At 57.1% G+C, this 13,215-nt stretch overlaps 1 protein-coding gene across 1 annotated transcript; it reads left to right on the forward strand.

The window, feature by feature from the left end:
• The first annotated feature begins 1,211 nt into the window (after nucleotides 1–1,211).
• Nucleotides 1,212–10,766, forward strand: OAF (out at first homolog). The gene is given in 6 exon segments (XM_068994658.1): nucleotides 1,212–1,299; nucleotides 1,301–1,365; nucleotides 1,367–1,607; nucleotides 7,838–7,972; nucleotides 8,452–8,632; nucleotides 9,254–10,766. Coding segments are annotated over 6 exon segments (960 nt in total). The 5' UTR covers nucleotides 1,212–1,236; the 3' UTR covers nucleotides 9,529–10,766.
• Nucleotides 10,767–13,215: the final 2,449 nt, after the last annotated feature.

The raw sequence follows: 13,215 nt of genomic DNA on the forward strand, positions 1-13,215 counted from the left end.
TCCTACCTTGTGGTCCCTCCCTCTCTTTTTGTACCCGAGCTGAGCCATTGCTTTCCTCCCTCGTTTGCACTTCTTAACTTTCCCTTCTCTTATTTTTAGCACCGCTATTGTCCTGAAAAGCGTTTCAAGGAGCCAATTTTGCTTGAGGGAAGCTGTGAAAATGTAGGGTTAAAGCTTGTGTGAGGTCACTCAAAAAGCACTATTTGGACAAGAGTGATCTCCCTGCCTGGAAGCGTGGCTTTAAATGGTTGTTTCTGTTTATTTCTGTGCTCCTCCTCGCAAAGCTCTTTCTCCGAGGCCCTGATCCTGCTGCCACAGTGACCTTTGTGTTTGCAGGGGAGACCCTTTGAAATCAAAGGGGCCCTTCAGCAGCATCTGCCCATCTGGAAATGATCACAGAGCCGGGAGGGTGAAGGGCAGATTGGGAGCGTTTGGAGGGTGAGCTGCAGGCTCTGAAGTGACACAGGTCCCTCATGCCTGGGAGACAGGCTTGGAAGGTGTCCCAGTTACATCCTCAGGGGCAGGGATGCTCACACCAGAGCTGTGGCACTGGGAGCCTGAGCAATCTCATCAGTATCGTTCGATTTGCAGCAAGAACGCGTTCAGAAAACTCTGGGTGTATTTAATTGTGGCTGCCCCATCCCTGGAGGTGTTCAAGGCTGGGATGGATGGAGCTCTGAACAACCTGGACTAGTGGAAGGTGTCCTTAAGGTGGGGGTGGAACTTTGGGTGAACTTTAAGGCCCCTTCCAACCCAAACCATTCTGTGACCCCATGATTTGAGCTGGGCTTTGCTTGAACCATGCCCTCCTTTGTAGCCAGCTGGGGACCCAGGGCGAAAAACGCAGCGGGAATGCGGGAGAGCCAGGAGCGGGCAGGAGCAGAGCCTGTCTCCGTGCTCCCAGCTGGCAGCCGGGGCTGCGGGAGATGGATCCGCGTGTGCGGGACCGGGGCTCTGGACGGCGGACCCGCCTGTGCGGGGCTGTGGATGATGGATCCGCGTGTGCGGGGTCGGCGTTCAGGACGATGGGTCCGGGGTGTCGGGGCTCTGGACCACGGATCCCCGTGCGCAGCCAGGGCTCGGCCGCCGCTCGCCGCTCCCCCTCGGCCCCGGCGCTGTCCCTTTAACGACGGGGCGGGCGCTGCTCGGCGGGGCCGTCCCGGGTCCAGGGGGGAAGTGACGGGCGGGGGGCGAGGGCAGAGCCCGCGCGGGGAGGAGGCAGCGAGCGGGCGCTGGATGAGCCGGGCGAGCGGGCGGCGCGCCGAGCCACCCCCGCGGGGCCGGGGGCGCGGCGGGGCCGCCTTCCCCCGCCGCCTTCCGCGCTCCGCCCGCGCCCCCCGCCCCATGCGCGCCCTGCCCTGAGCCCGGGGCGCGGGGGGATGCGCGGCCCGCGGCCGCGGCTGCCGGCGCTGCCCGCGCTGCTGTGGCTGGCGCTGGCCCCGCTGCCCGGCCCCGCGGCGCGGGCAGAGCTGCGGGTGCGGGTGCGGCTGCCCGGCGGGCAGGTGACGGAGGAGAGCCTGCAGGCCGACAGCGGGGCCGACTGCGTCAGCCTGGAGCTGCGGGCGGCCGACGGCGCCCTGGTCACGCTCACGGCGGATTTCAGACAGGTACGGGGCGGGGGAGAGCATCGCCGGGGGGTTCGGGTGGGGAGGGAGTGGGGAGAGCATCGCCGGGGGGTTCGGGCAGGGATCGAGCGGGGAGAGCATCTCCGGGGAGTTCGGGTGGGGAGGGAGTGAGGAGAGCATCTCCGGGGAGTTCAGACCGGTACAGAGCGGGGGAGAGCATCCGCGGGGATTTCGGATAAGAACGGGACGGGGAGAGCATCCCCGGGTGCCGCGGGGTCCCGCGGTGAGTGCCGGCGGGGCTGGAGGAGGGCACAGGCTGCGGGATGGCAGCGCTGGCCCCTGGCACCTCGCGGGAGGGTCGCGTCCCTGGCTTTTTGTGCGCTCCGTGAGTGCTTTTTGTGGGATGAGCGCTGGGGATGGCGATCCTTCCCGTCCTCCTTCCAGATCCGAGTCCATCCCAACTCGGAACCTGGAAAATCTTGTCTGGGGCTCCAGGAGCCAGAACTGTTTCAGAGGCACGGAATTCCCTCGAAATGCGCAGGGAAACACAGTCCGTCCATGCTCTCGCACCGTCGGGGGCTTTGTTTGGGCTCTCCCGCACAGCTCCAGGACAGGTGACCAGCCTTGCTGTCCCCGCCGGTGTCACTGCTGTGACCCGGGCTGCCTCCACGCTGGAAATAGCTGGTGAAAGATCCCAGGTAGCAGTTTCCCAGCTGAGCGGGGAAAGGACGGGCAGCAGTTTCCCAGCTGAGCCCAGCAGCTCTGATGCTCCTTGCTGAGTTGTGAGCAGCACAATTTTGCACGGTTCTGCCCAGTTTCGCGTGGCAGGCTCAGCACAGCCAGGCACGGAGCGGGGGCAGGGCAGGAGAGGCTGGGCTGGGGAGATCTGGGGTCCCTGGCTCCGGTGTGGGGCTGTCCACGCTCTGCTGTAGCCCTGGGATATCTCTCTCCATGGTGCCATGGGGTACAGTTAATTCCTTAGGTGGGCTCCTGCCGTCTTTGGGGGCTGGTGTGTGGTGTGGGACGTGTTTGACTGACAGCTATCAGTGGGGCTGACAACAGCCCTGCTGTACGGCTCCCTCTGCTCCCAGCCCGGAGTGCAGGGAGCTGATGCTGCTGAGCTGAAGCCCCAAATCCCACACGTCCCATGGGCATGGAGATGCCGAGCCTGGCTGGATGTGGGGAACTTCCCGCTGCCCAGGGAAGAGCAGTTTGCCCGGGGTGGCACGGCTGTGTTATCTCATTCCCCATCCCGCCTGTTTGCTCAGGTGGACTTTGCTTTGCAGCAGGAGGAAGCCCAGACCCAGGAGATAGGAAGGTGGTGTGTCCCAGCCTGCTGTGAACCTTGGAGCCTTTTGCCAGGGGTTGTTCTGGTGCCTCTTCCCCTTTCAGTCTCAGTCTCCTTTGGATGTCCCTTTTCCTCTCTGAGGTGCCGGCGGAAGCCGTGGTGATTTTGGAAGTGGTGGCATGCTCCAAATACTCCAGCACATGTGCAGGGAAGCAGCCCTGTGACTCCTATTAGAGAAAATATTCAATAATTGCAAGCCATGGCACAGCAGGGAAGTGAGGGGAGGGAGGAAGGGCTCGGAAGCCTGCGGATTGCAAACTTGCACATTCCCACGCGAGGGAGGTCCAAACTCACTACAGATCCTTTAGGTAGGTCCTTTGGGAACCTGGGGAGTGACCTGGGGACTGCTGCTGTGCTGAGCTGGTGATTTTTTCAGCATTTCTCACTTGCTTCAGCTCTTCTTGAGAGCTCAGAGCTCAGCCACAAACTCAACTGAGTGTGTGTTAGTTCTTCTCTCCCTCCCACCCTTATTAGAGCTGTGTGTCTTCTGGGTTGGGGTTCTCTGGAGGTGTCTGGAGTCCAGAGGTTAAATCCTGAGCTGCTCAGCCCCTGCTGGAAGCGATGCTCCCTGGAGGGCTCTGCAAGCATCCAACTTGCAGAAGTGCATTCCTGATCCTCAGTTTTAGAGCAGCCAGGGCCTGACTCTCCCTGCTCCATGGCTTTGCTGGAAAATAGCTGGGAAAAGCCAGGGAAACATAAAGGAGCGAGGAGCTGGCTTTGTGGTGTGGTGAGTAATGTGTGAGCAGGCAGCAGCCTGGCCGGGCTTCCCCCTCTGACCTGCTGCAGCTGCACCCAGACAGTTCCCTGTTCTGCCCCGGTGCTGCTCTGGCTGAAATTACACAACTTCTCCCCTGCACTGAAGGTCGTGGGGAGCTGAGTGTTCCCAGAAGCAGCTGGGTTGTTGATCTGCTGCCCTTGAGCCTGATGGTGTGGTCATGCTCTGGCCAGGATGCTGGGGTTTTTCCACAAACGATTTTTCCACTCCTCTGGCTTAAACTGCAGGGGGTTCATCCAAAGTCAGGGGTTTATTTGCTATTTTTTAATTATTTTTTTCCTCTGCTGGCAATTTGTGGTTGCCAGACCAGGGGCTGGAGAAGAAAGGAGCTAAATGAGATCATTGTTCATTGCTCTGCTCTGACACTGGTGGGACTTGAGCAGTGCCTGGGGCTTCCACAGGGCTGGGATTTTCACTGCTCTTCCACCCCTGCCTGCCCTCCAGAGCTGAACCTGGAGGAGCCGTGTCCTCAGAGCACACCAGGTTATTTTTCCTGTTTGGAGCAGCACAGAGTGGTCAGTGCGAGTTCGAACTGGGACTCGGTGTTTTCTGGGCAGAGCAGGAGCGACCCTTTCTTTTCTTGAAGTTTGAGAGAGGAGAACGAGAACATTTCTTTTTCTGTGGTCAGGCACAAAATGCACTGCAAAAACTAATGAGGGGGCTCGGCAACCCTGAATGTTGTGTCTGATTTGAGAGATGTTGCCAGTTGTTAAACACTGAGAACAAAGTGGGTTTATTTCGAGGTCAGGACAAAGATCTGGAAAAGTTTCTCTTCCCTTTTGATTGCTGGAAAAGTTGGGGTTGGAAACAGAAGGGAGTGTTTTAACCCTCACACTGCCAGTCTTTTGGAGTTCTTGTTGATAAAGCTGTTGTGTGATGTTTTGGGGTGCTGGTTTCAGAATTTCCTCATGCCAGGGGCCACGTGTTAGGTGACAAATCACCAGGTGACACAGGAAAACATCTGACCACAGATTTTATCTGTGTGATTTGGAAAGCAGATTCTTCTCTGAACATTCAGGACCCTGTGGGAGGGCTCATTAAAACACCCTGGTGTTTGTTACTCTGACTTCTAGAACCTTATTGCTCTGAAAATGTGCTTCCCCCCCCCCCCAGCACATCCTTGATGTGCCTTTATAGATCCCTTAATACAAGACACCAAACTTCATTCCAGCCATTTCCAGAGAGAGAGGGGTTAAAAACCATAATCCCCTCCCATTCAGGGTAGCTCAGCTGGCTGGACCCCCGGTGTGGATGCAACACCAAGTTCCCTGTGCTGTGCAAACACATGGAACTGTGGTGGCTGTGCCTGTTCCCTGGGGCAAAGGCTGCTGACAGCGTGCAGAATGGGGCCCAGCAGTGCTGCTGTCACCCCACGGCCCCAGCAGCACATCCCCTCTGCCTGTGCCACTGCAAAGACAGAAGTGGGTCCTCACAGCAGCACTGATGTCCTTGGGGGAGAGAAATTTGGCAGCAAAGCTGAATGGGTTGCAGGGCGGAAGGCACTGAAATGATTTATTTCCCTGGGAACTGGTTTGCTCCACTCGACGTGGAATCGTTGCTGGGCTGGGAGCTGGACCACACAGGCTTGTGAATCCCAGCTGGAATAAACCCCAGGCAGGGGGGTTGAGCTGCTCTCAGCCCCAGATGACAGCCCCTGGCTGAGGACAGGGTGAGGAGGGAAGGAGTTGATGATTTCCCTGCTCCTCCCTTTGGTAGGGACAGGCCACCCTGGGATTTTGGGAGCCGGGAGCACTGATTTCCGTGCTGCCTTGAGGAGCTGCTGTGGCCTTGCTGCAGGGCTGCTTGTTCCCTGTTCCACCGAGTGTTTGACACCCAAACCCCAGCAGCAGCTGTCACTGCACCCACTCAGGGCCGAGGATTCCCCGCGCCCCCGCCCTGAGTTCACCCGGAGAGTCCCCGCTCTGCTCCGCTCTGCTGGGACTTGTTCCCTGCTGGGAAGTTCTGCAGGAACCCAGAGCTAAAGGTGCTGTTTGCTGCCTTGGCTGGGTACCCACCTTGGCACTGATTCACTGCTTTTCCTGCTGGGAAAAGGTGAGGAGGCTGGGGAGGGGAAGGTGCTCTCCGAGGGGGAGAAGCTTTGGTGGCTCTTTCCCTGTGGCATCGTTTTGAAGCAGCATGGTTTGGTTCTTGCTCCACCTGAGGCTGCAGGGAGAGCTGTGCCAAAGCCGAGCAAGGATTTGGGACAGAGCAGGGAAAAGAAGGGACTGATTTTGCTCAGGACAGAGTGGTCACTGCAAGGTCCACTTTGGCTTTGCTCAGAGCCAGGTAAAGGTGGGATTTCTCCCCTCAGAACAACTCGTGCCACAGGAGCCAGACCCTTGAGAAAGCAGCTTTTTTAAGCTGCTTTTTGGCTGTTTCTATGCTGGCAACCCAGCCCATTCCTGCCTGTCCCAGTGCATCTCCCTTGGTGTCAACAAATGCTCTGGAAATCCGTGGCACCTGGAGTTCAGGCAGAGGGAGTTGTGAATTCCTCGTCTGCATCAGCCCTGAGGAGGAAAGAGTCGGCTGGCTGAAGGCTAATTCTTAAATAGACGGATCAGGAGGATTAATCAGCTGCTCAGCACGTTCTCATTTTACAGAAATTGCCTCCAACCTGGGAAGTGCTGCACTGTTTTTAATCTCCTGCCTGTGGAGGTTTTCGGCCTGAATGCAAAACGTGGCTATCCCTGCTTGCTTTTCCCAGACTGTTCAAAGGGAATTAGAATCGAATCCGCAGCTGAGGAATATGCCAGAGTCAGCTCCTGGTTTTAGTCTGCTCATCCATGGGCCCTGCACGCCGTGGGGGCTCCCAGCTGGAAGCTGGAAGGCAGCTGGACTAAATGTGGATGGGGAACGTGGGTTGTTCCAGTGTCTCAGTGGGACATCTCCCCATTAAATCTCTCAAAAAAAGTAACGATTCCATAGCAATTTCACAGGAATTTTTGGTATCTCTTTCTTCTCAAGCCTCCTCTTCGCTGTGCAGTCAACAATTGCACCAGCAAGAATGATTTCTGCAATCCTGGGGGTGGAAATGCTGTCCTTGCAGCTGTCCAGATGTGCACTGAGTGGCATTCCCGTTGCTCTCCTGGGCATGGAGAAAAGGCAGGGAGTAAAGAGTGGGCTCTGTGAGCTGGAAAGCTCAGCTGGAAAAGAGAAATGCTCCCTTCTGGTGCAGAGAGAGGCTGGGAGAGGCCAATGAGGCGTCCAGCAGGAACAGCTCAGGAGGAGAGGGATCCGAGCAGCTGGCACAGCTCTGCCTGCTGCTCTCTCACCAGTATCTGTCTCTCTGTGGGGAGGGATGGCTGCAGGAGCTGCCAAAGGCACGGATTGCTCTCCCTGTTGCAGTCCTGCTTAGCCCTTGGAGTGGGATGGGCTGGCACCAAGGGATGGCAGATTCCTACAGAGGGCACGGATGCCCCTGAAGCCAGAGCCAGAGGAATTGATCCCTGCAGGGAAATCAGGGTTTGATGCCAGAGCAGGACACGGGGAGTCTCTGCTGTTGACCCAGGAATTCTGTGGCTCCACGTGAAGTAACTATGACTGATTTCCAGGCTGGTTCTGGAAAGGACTGCAGCCCATGTCATGTGAAATGATAAAATTAGTGACCTGGACAGAAGAGGAAGTCAGCTGCAGCTGATCATAACGGCTCCTTCTGCCTTTAACAATTTGATTTTCACTTCTGTTCCACACATTCAGGGATGAGTAACTTTTTCTCCAGGATGCCACCTGTCAAGAAGCAAGGGAGGGAAGGCTACAGAGGAAATTTGGGGCTGCTTACTCAGTAAGGCATGAACATAATGGCTGTGTGATACTTGCTCAACAAAACCAGACGAGGCTCCTTGGAGTTTGCTTCCCTTCTTGGGAAAGGACAGAAACCCTGCTGGAGGTGGGATGTGACCTGGCAGCAATTTGTCCTTGCCACAGCGGGGTTGTGCAAACCCTTCGTGCTCTACAGACACCGGGGATTCTGCTGCAGGCTTTGGGGTGGGATTGGAGCTGGGAACAACCCCTGTGCTCAGGTAGCACAAGCATGAGACCTTTGGCTTTGTTTTTTGGCTGGAGCCTTTCTCTTTGACCCTGACCCCTCAGTTCGCCTCACTGATGCCAAAGGTTTGCAGCTCTCACTCTTGTTATTCCTCTCTCTCTCAGGAGGTGAAGATTTTCCGTGCCTTAATCCTCGGGGAGCTGGAGAGGGGCCAGAGCCAGTTCCAGGCCCTCTGCTTTGTGACCCGGCTCCACCGCAACGAGATCATCCCCAGCGAGTCCATGGCCAAGCTGCGGCAGGTACGGGGCTCCATCCTCCCATCCAGCCAGGAATTCTCAGAGTTATCCCACCTGGGTGCCCTTCCCAGGCATCTTAGACCCACCTCTGACCACCCCTCCTGCTTGAGGGATTTGGTATTAAACTGAGTTCTTCAGTGGTATTGATCCTGTTCTAGTAAAGCACTCGAGGTTTAGTCGAGCCTCGTTTGTGTCAGGGGTGGGTGAGTGGCCATGAAAATCCCTGCTCTGGTGGAGCCAGTACTGATCTGGAGACAAAACAGTACTGATCAGGACAAAAGAGTACTGGTCTGGAGACAAAACATGGAGAAACCACCACAGGCAGCAGTAAAACATCGTGGTTGCAGCACCAACAGGTTTTTAAAGTGCCTCTCACCCAGGCAGGATCAGGTGCACATCCGTTCTCACATCTGATGTTGGCACCACCTCACAGTGGAACAAGATGCACCCAGCATTGAAGTTTTTGGTTATTTCCTCTGCAGAAAAACCCCCGGACAGTGCGGCAGGCGGAGGAGGTGCGAGGTTTGGAGCATCTCAGCATGGACGTGGCTGTGAACTTCAGCAAGGGAGCCCAGCTGAGCTCCCACATCCACAACGTCTGCGCGGAGGCCAAGGAGGCCATTTACACCCGGGAGGAAGATGTCAAGTTCTGGCTGGAGAAAGGTGAGTTCCCGTGGCTTTCGCTGTCAGTGAGCTGGCACGGTGCTGCGATGGCTCCTGCCAGCTTTCTGGGGATCAGCACGGGTTGTTTTGGCTCTGAGGCACGTGTGTCACCCTGCAGCAGCCTGTGTGTTAGCAGATCTCACTCCTCCTGCTGGTGCTCCCCGAGTGAACCTAATTTGGGATTTTAGAGGTAACCTTTCACCTGCTCCACCACCCAGTGGAAATACGTTGGTTTTGTGTCTTCTGGCTTACTTTCCCCGGGCTCTTTTGTTCTCCTGTGGTTCCTATTCAGATTTAAATCCTTGGAAATGCTCTGTCCAACCTCCTCCTTAACCTGGGGGCTGTGCAGAGAGACTTTGGTGGCTCTCTCCTCTGTACCTCATGGCAGCACCCTGAGCTGTCTGTTCCAGGTGCTGCCGCAGAGCTCGGACCTGCCAGACCTTGCCTTCCTCAGGGTCTTTTGTTCTCCCGTGGCTCCCATTCCAATTTAAGTCCCAACAACCCCTGAAAACGCTCTATCCAACCTCCTCCTCAGCCAGGGGGGCTGTGTGGGGATGCCTTTGGTGGCTCTCACCTTCGATTTTCTTCTGTCCTGAGCGATGTCTGTGCTTGCTCCTGCAGGGGTGGACGGCTCCATGTTCGAGGTGCTGCCGCAGGGCTCGGACGTGCCGGAGCTGCAGCGCTGCCGGCTGTGCCCGGACCGCTGGAAGCCGTGCATCTGCAGCTACTCGCTGAGCATCGAGTGGTACCCCTGCATGCTCAAGTACTGCAAGAGCCGCGACGCCGGCGGCAAGGTGTCCTCCTACAAGTGCGGCATCCGCAGCTGCCAGAAGGGCTACACCTTCGACTACTACGTGCCTCAAAAGCAGCTCTGCCTCTGGGATGAGGAAACTTAGAGCCAGGCTGGACTCTGCAGGGGCAGCTCGTCTGCCCCAGCAAGGAGCTGGCTGCTCCGAAGAAGGAATGCTGTTCACAGTGGTGCCTTGTGCTCTGTGTGTGTGCCTCTCCTGTGACTCCCTCCCCACCTGGCGCTGCCTCGTGCTGTGATGAGCAGGCTCAGCTCGCTGGGTGGTGATGCTCCGGCTTCTCTGGAGCAGCAGATGCGGGTTTTGGGGTGAAGCACGGGGAAAGGGGTGTGCTGCCCTGCTCTGGAGCTCAAAGGGGCAGCTCCCAGCCTCGAGCTCAGCGGGTAGGGCAGGCAGAGAAAGGATCTCGCTGATCTGGCTTGCCAAACATCTCTGCCATGAAGAACCCCCTTCGCTGCCTTCACCACCTCCTGGTGACACAACAACGGGAAAACAGCTGACTTTTGGGTCCACACGCCCTGAACAAGGAAGGTTTGAAGCCCACCCAAAGCAAGAGCCTGCCTGTAGCTTTTCCTAGTGCCTGACTGGCTGTTATATCCCCTTGTGCATAGAAATACAACGAGGGGATATAGCCCAGCATCTTGTGCCCCCAAAGGGCTGGTAATTAGGGCTTTAATTAATCCCTATTTAGACTAGTGAAGGCCCAACTTTTTGTGTTGGTCTTGTGACTCTTCCACTAAGAAAGAAAACATCCAGAGACGCGTGACTACCACCACAGCCCCATGGCCCCAAGGGGAGAGGAGGATCCCGGGTGGGTTTTGAAGAAAGGATTCTACACCCACGTCCAGTTTGATGTCGTGCTCTGCCAGCTATCCACAAGAAGCTCTTCAATAACTGTACTGCTTTGCTGTGCCCAAATGTTAAACGGGGATGGCACTGAAGCTGTCCTTGGCCCTGCAATATTCCTGGAGGGATCAGACAAAAAGCACTGGAAGTGCTGCCTGGCCCTGTGTCCTCTTCCACTCAGATTAGAACAAGCACAGAGGGGAGAGAAGCTCTTGGGGTCTTTAGGAACCCCTGTGCCTCCTGGTGAAAAGTCTTCACAATGTGCCTTTTTGCCTAAAATACAGGAATTTCTGAGAAAGAAAGAAAAAAAGAGGATTTGGTCACAATTATTTTTGTATTGATCACTTAGGGGGGTGGGGGGAGAAGGGAAAGGTATTTTAATATTGGAACATGAAGTAAAACACACTTGAAATGATTTTTAAAAAACAAACAAACAAATTATTTATCATTTGTAAGGTAAAATAAACTGATTTTTAAAAGCATCCTTGGCCTAAAGATGTCTCTGTGCATGATGCTCTGTGCATGAATTAAGACTTGTTCCTTTATGGGTAAGTCTCAAACCTGCACCTGGTGAAGAGCCATGGGCTGGGGGAGAACACCCAGGGATTTTTGACTCAGCAGTGTGATGCTGCACCTCAAACACACCATCCTTTGGGATCCTCCTTAGGGAGACAGGTTTGGCTCACCCCGAGCAGTCGTGGGAGCTCTGAGCTCCAGCTCTGGTGGACAAACCCATCGGCAGAAGCAGCTCCTGGGGTCGCTCCTCTCGCTGAGTGGCCCCACGAGGCTTCTCTGGGTCCCGTAAACATTCCCGGTGAATTCCTCTGCAGCTCCAGCTGATGAGGGCGGCACTTTGGGCCAGCCCAGAGCTCCCGCTGGCTGCTGGAGGGAGAAATGTGGAGCTCTGATTCCCTCTAGTGTGGGGAATGCAGGGATGGGGCGAGGACTCCCAGCCTTCCTCCGTCTCGCCCACCAGCAGCTCACCCTTTCCTGGGCACGGGGGTTCGTTCTCCGCTCTCTCGGCTGCCGCGGGCGCAGGGATGTTGGGATGGACACGGGCTCGCTCTGGGAGCGTCGGGACCCATCCCAGAGAGCCTCCGTGGGCTTGATTTTGTAATTCTGGGGCTCTGGGATGCCCGGGAGCCGGTGCAGTTCCCCGGCTTCCAGCAGTGGGTGCTGGCGGAGCGCGGCTGCGCCCGGCCGGGTGTCGGGATGTCGGGATGTCGGGACAGGGATGCTCGTGGTCCAGCCGGTCCGTGCAGGATCGCAGGGTGTCCCCAGCCCTGCTGGAAGAGAACGTGGGGGAGGGGGCGGGTTTTTAATGTTTCCCTGCGGTTTGTGCGTCCAGGACCCGTCCCCAGGCCGTATCCCATAAACCAGGTGCTGTCTGCAGAGCTTATCTCCCTCCAAGAGGGGAACGAACACTGGCAGCAGGAGAGGAGGAACACGGTGCCTGCAGCGAGGAGGAGAGCGGACAGGTCACGGATGACCCCAGGGACAAGAAAGAGCAGCGCCTTTGATGGTGTCTGGGAGTGATTGCAGCAGTGAACAGAGTAAACCCAGTCCTGCCCTGCCCGATAATCCCATTTCCACAGCAGAAAGAAGTGGGGATGCTGTGATCCATCCCCTATTTTTCATTAGGAGGGTGTGTTCTCTCCTGCCCATCACCGAAGCTCAGGGCACCCAGGGGGATGGGCTCGGCTGCCACAGCTGTTCGGGGAGAAAACCACCTAAATATTCAATTTCCCCCGCTGTTTCGTTGAGCACGAAATAATAGCGAGAAAAAGTCACTCCCAGCTGTGTTTGGGGCCAGGAGAGGGCACTGGTGCCCTGCCCGTGGCCGGGACAGCATCCCTGCCCAGAGGATGCCCGGGATTCCTGTCCGGCTGGAGATGCCACCCGGCAGAGCCGCTTTCCTGCTCGGCTCTGGAGCACGGGAAAAGCGCCAGGAAGAGCAGCGAGAGAAGAGAAACTCCTGCTTGGTGAACAAAAGGTTCTCCGACGTGGGGGAAGGAGAGCTCCCGTGGTCCCCAGCCTTTCAAGCTGGCTGGGAGCCACCAGCACATAAATTCCTGTTTGACGCATGGAAGACACACGATCACGTCAGCCTTCAGGATGGGGAAAACCCAGAGAAAAACACGGTAAAAGAGGGCGGCAGCTGCCCAGGAACGCCCCGGGGCTCAGGGCCTGAGTGGCTGGGCGGGCTGGGGCTCGGTGGCACCAGTCCAGCCCCTCCAGGAGCTCCACGGGAGCTGCCGTGCCAAGCACCCCGTGCCACCTCGCTGCTTCCTGGAGGCAGAAATCTCCCCTGCCCTGGAAATAAATGTCAGTCTGACTCGGGAACCCCCAGCTTCCCTCCACGTTTTCCTTGCTAGCGTTTCGTTGAGCTCATCCGCCCTCTCCTCCCGTCTCTCGGGGATGTCCTCCCTGACCATGCCGCGGGCAGCTCCAGCCCCAGCGCTCCGGACTGGGTTGGAGGTGAGGCTGGAGATCCTGCCCGCCCACCCATCCCTTCGGAGAAACCTGTCTTTCCAGGGAGGGAGAGCGGCATGTGGGAAAGCCGAGAGCCCTGGAACGTGAATTACCCAGGGAGAGATGAATGTGTGATAGCTCGTACCTGGCAGCTACTAATTGAGCGTTAACGCTTTCAGCAGGGCTGGAGCTCGGCCCTGTCACACGGGTGTCCCGAGGGGTGCCGGGGTCACCAGGGTGGCACATGGCAGGGACAGGGAGCAGCTGTCGGGGTGGCTCGGTCCCTGTCACAGCACGGAGCATGGGCTGAGGCTCTGGCCTCTGGCTGCTTTCTGCAGAAGAAGCCAGCGTTAGGGGATTTTTTTTCTTGCCTGGGCTCCCTGGAAGTTGGTAAATCCTTGAAACAGCAGGGAGGAGGAGGAGGAAGAGGCTGGCTGCCACTTCTCTCCTCAGGGGACA

Source organism: Aphelocoma coerulescens, chromosome 24 (assembly GCF_041296385.1).
Source record: "Aphelocoma coerulescens isolate FSJ_1873_10779 chromosome 24, UR_Acoe_1.0, whole genome shotgun sequence".
Taxonomy (NCBI): domain Eukaryota; kingdom Metazoa; phylum Chordata; class Aves; order Passeriformes; family Corvidae; genus Aphelocoma; species Aphelocoma coerulescens.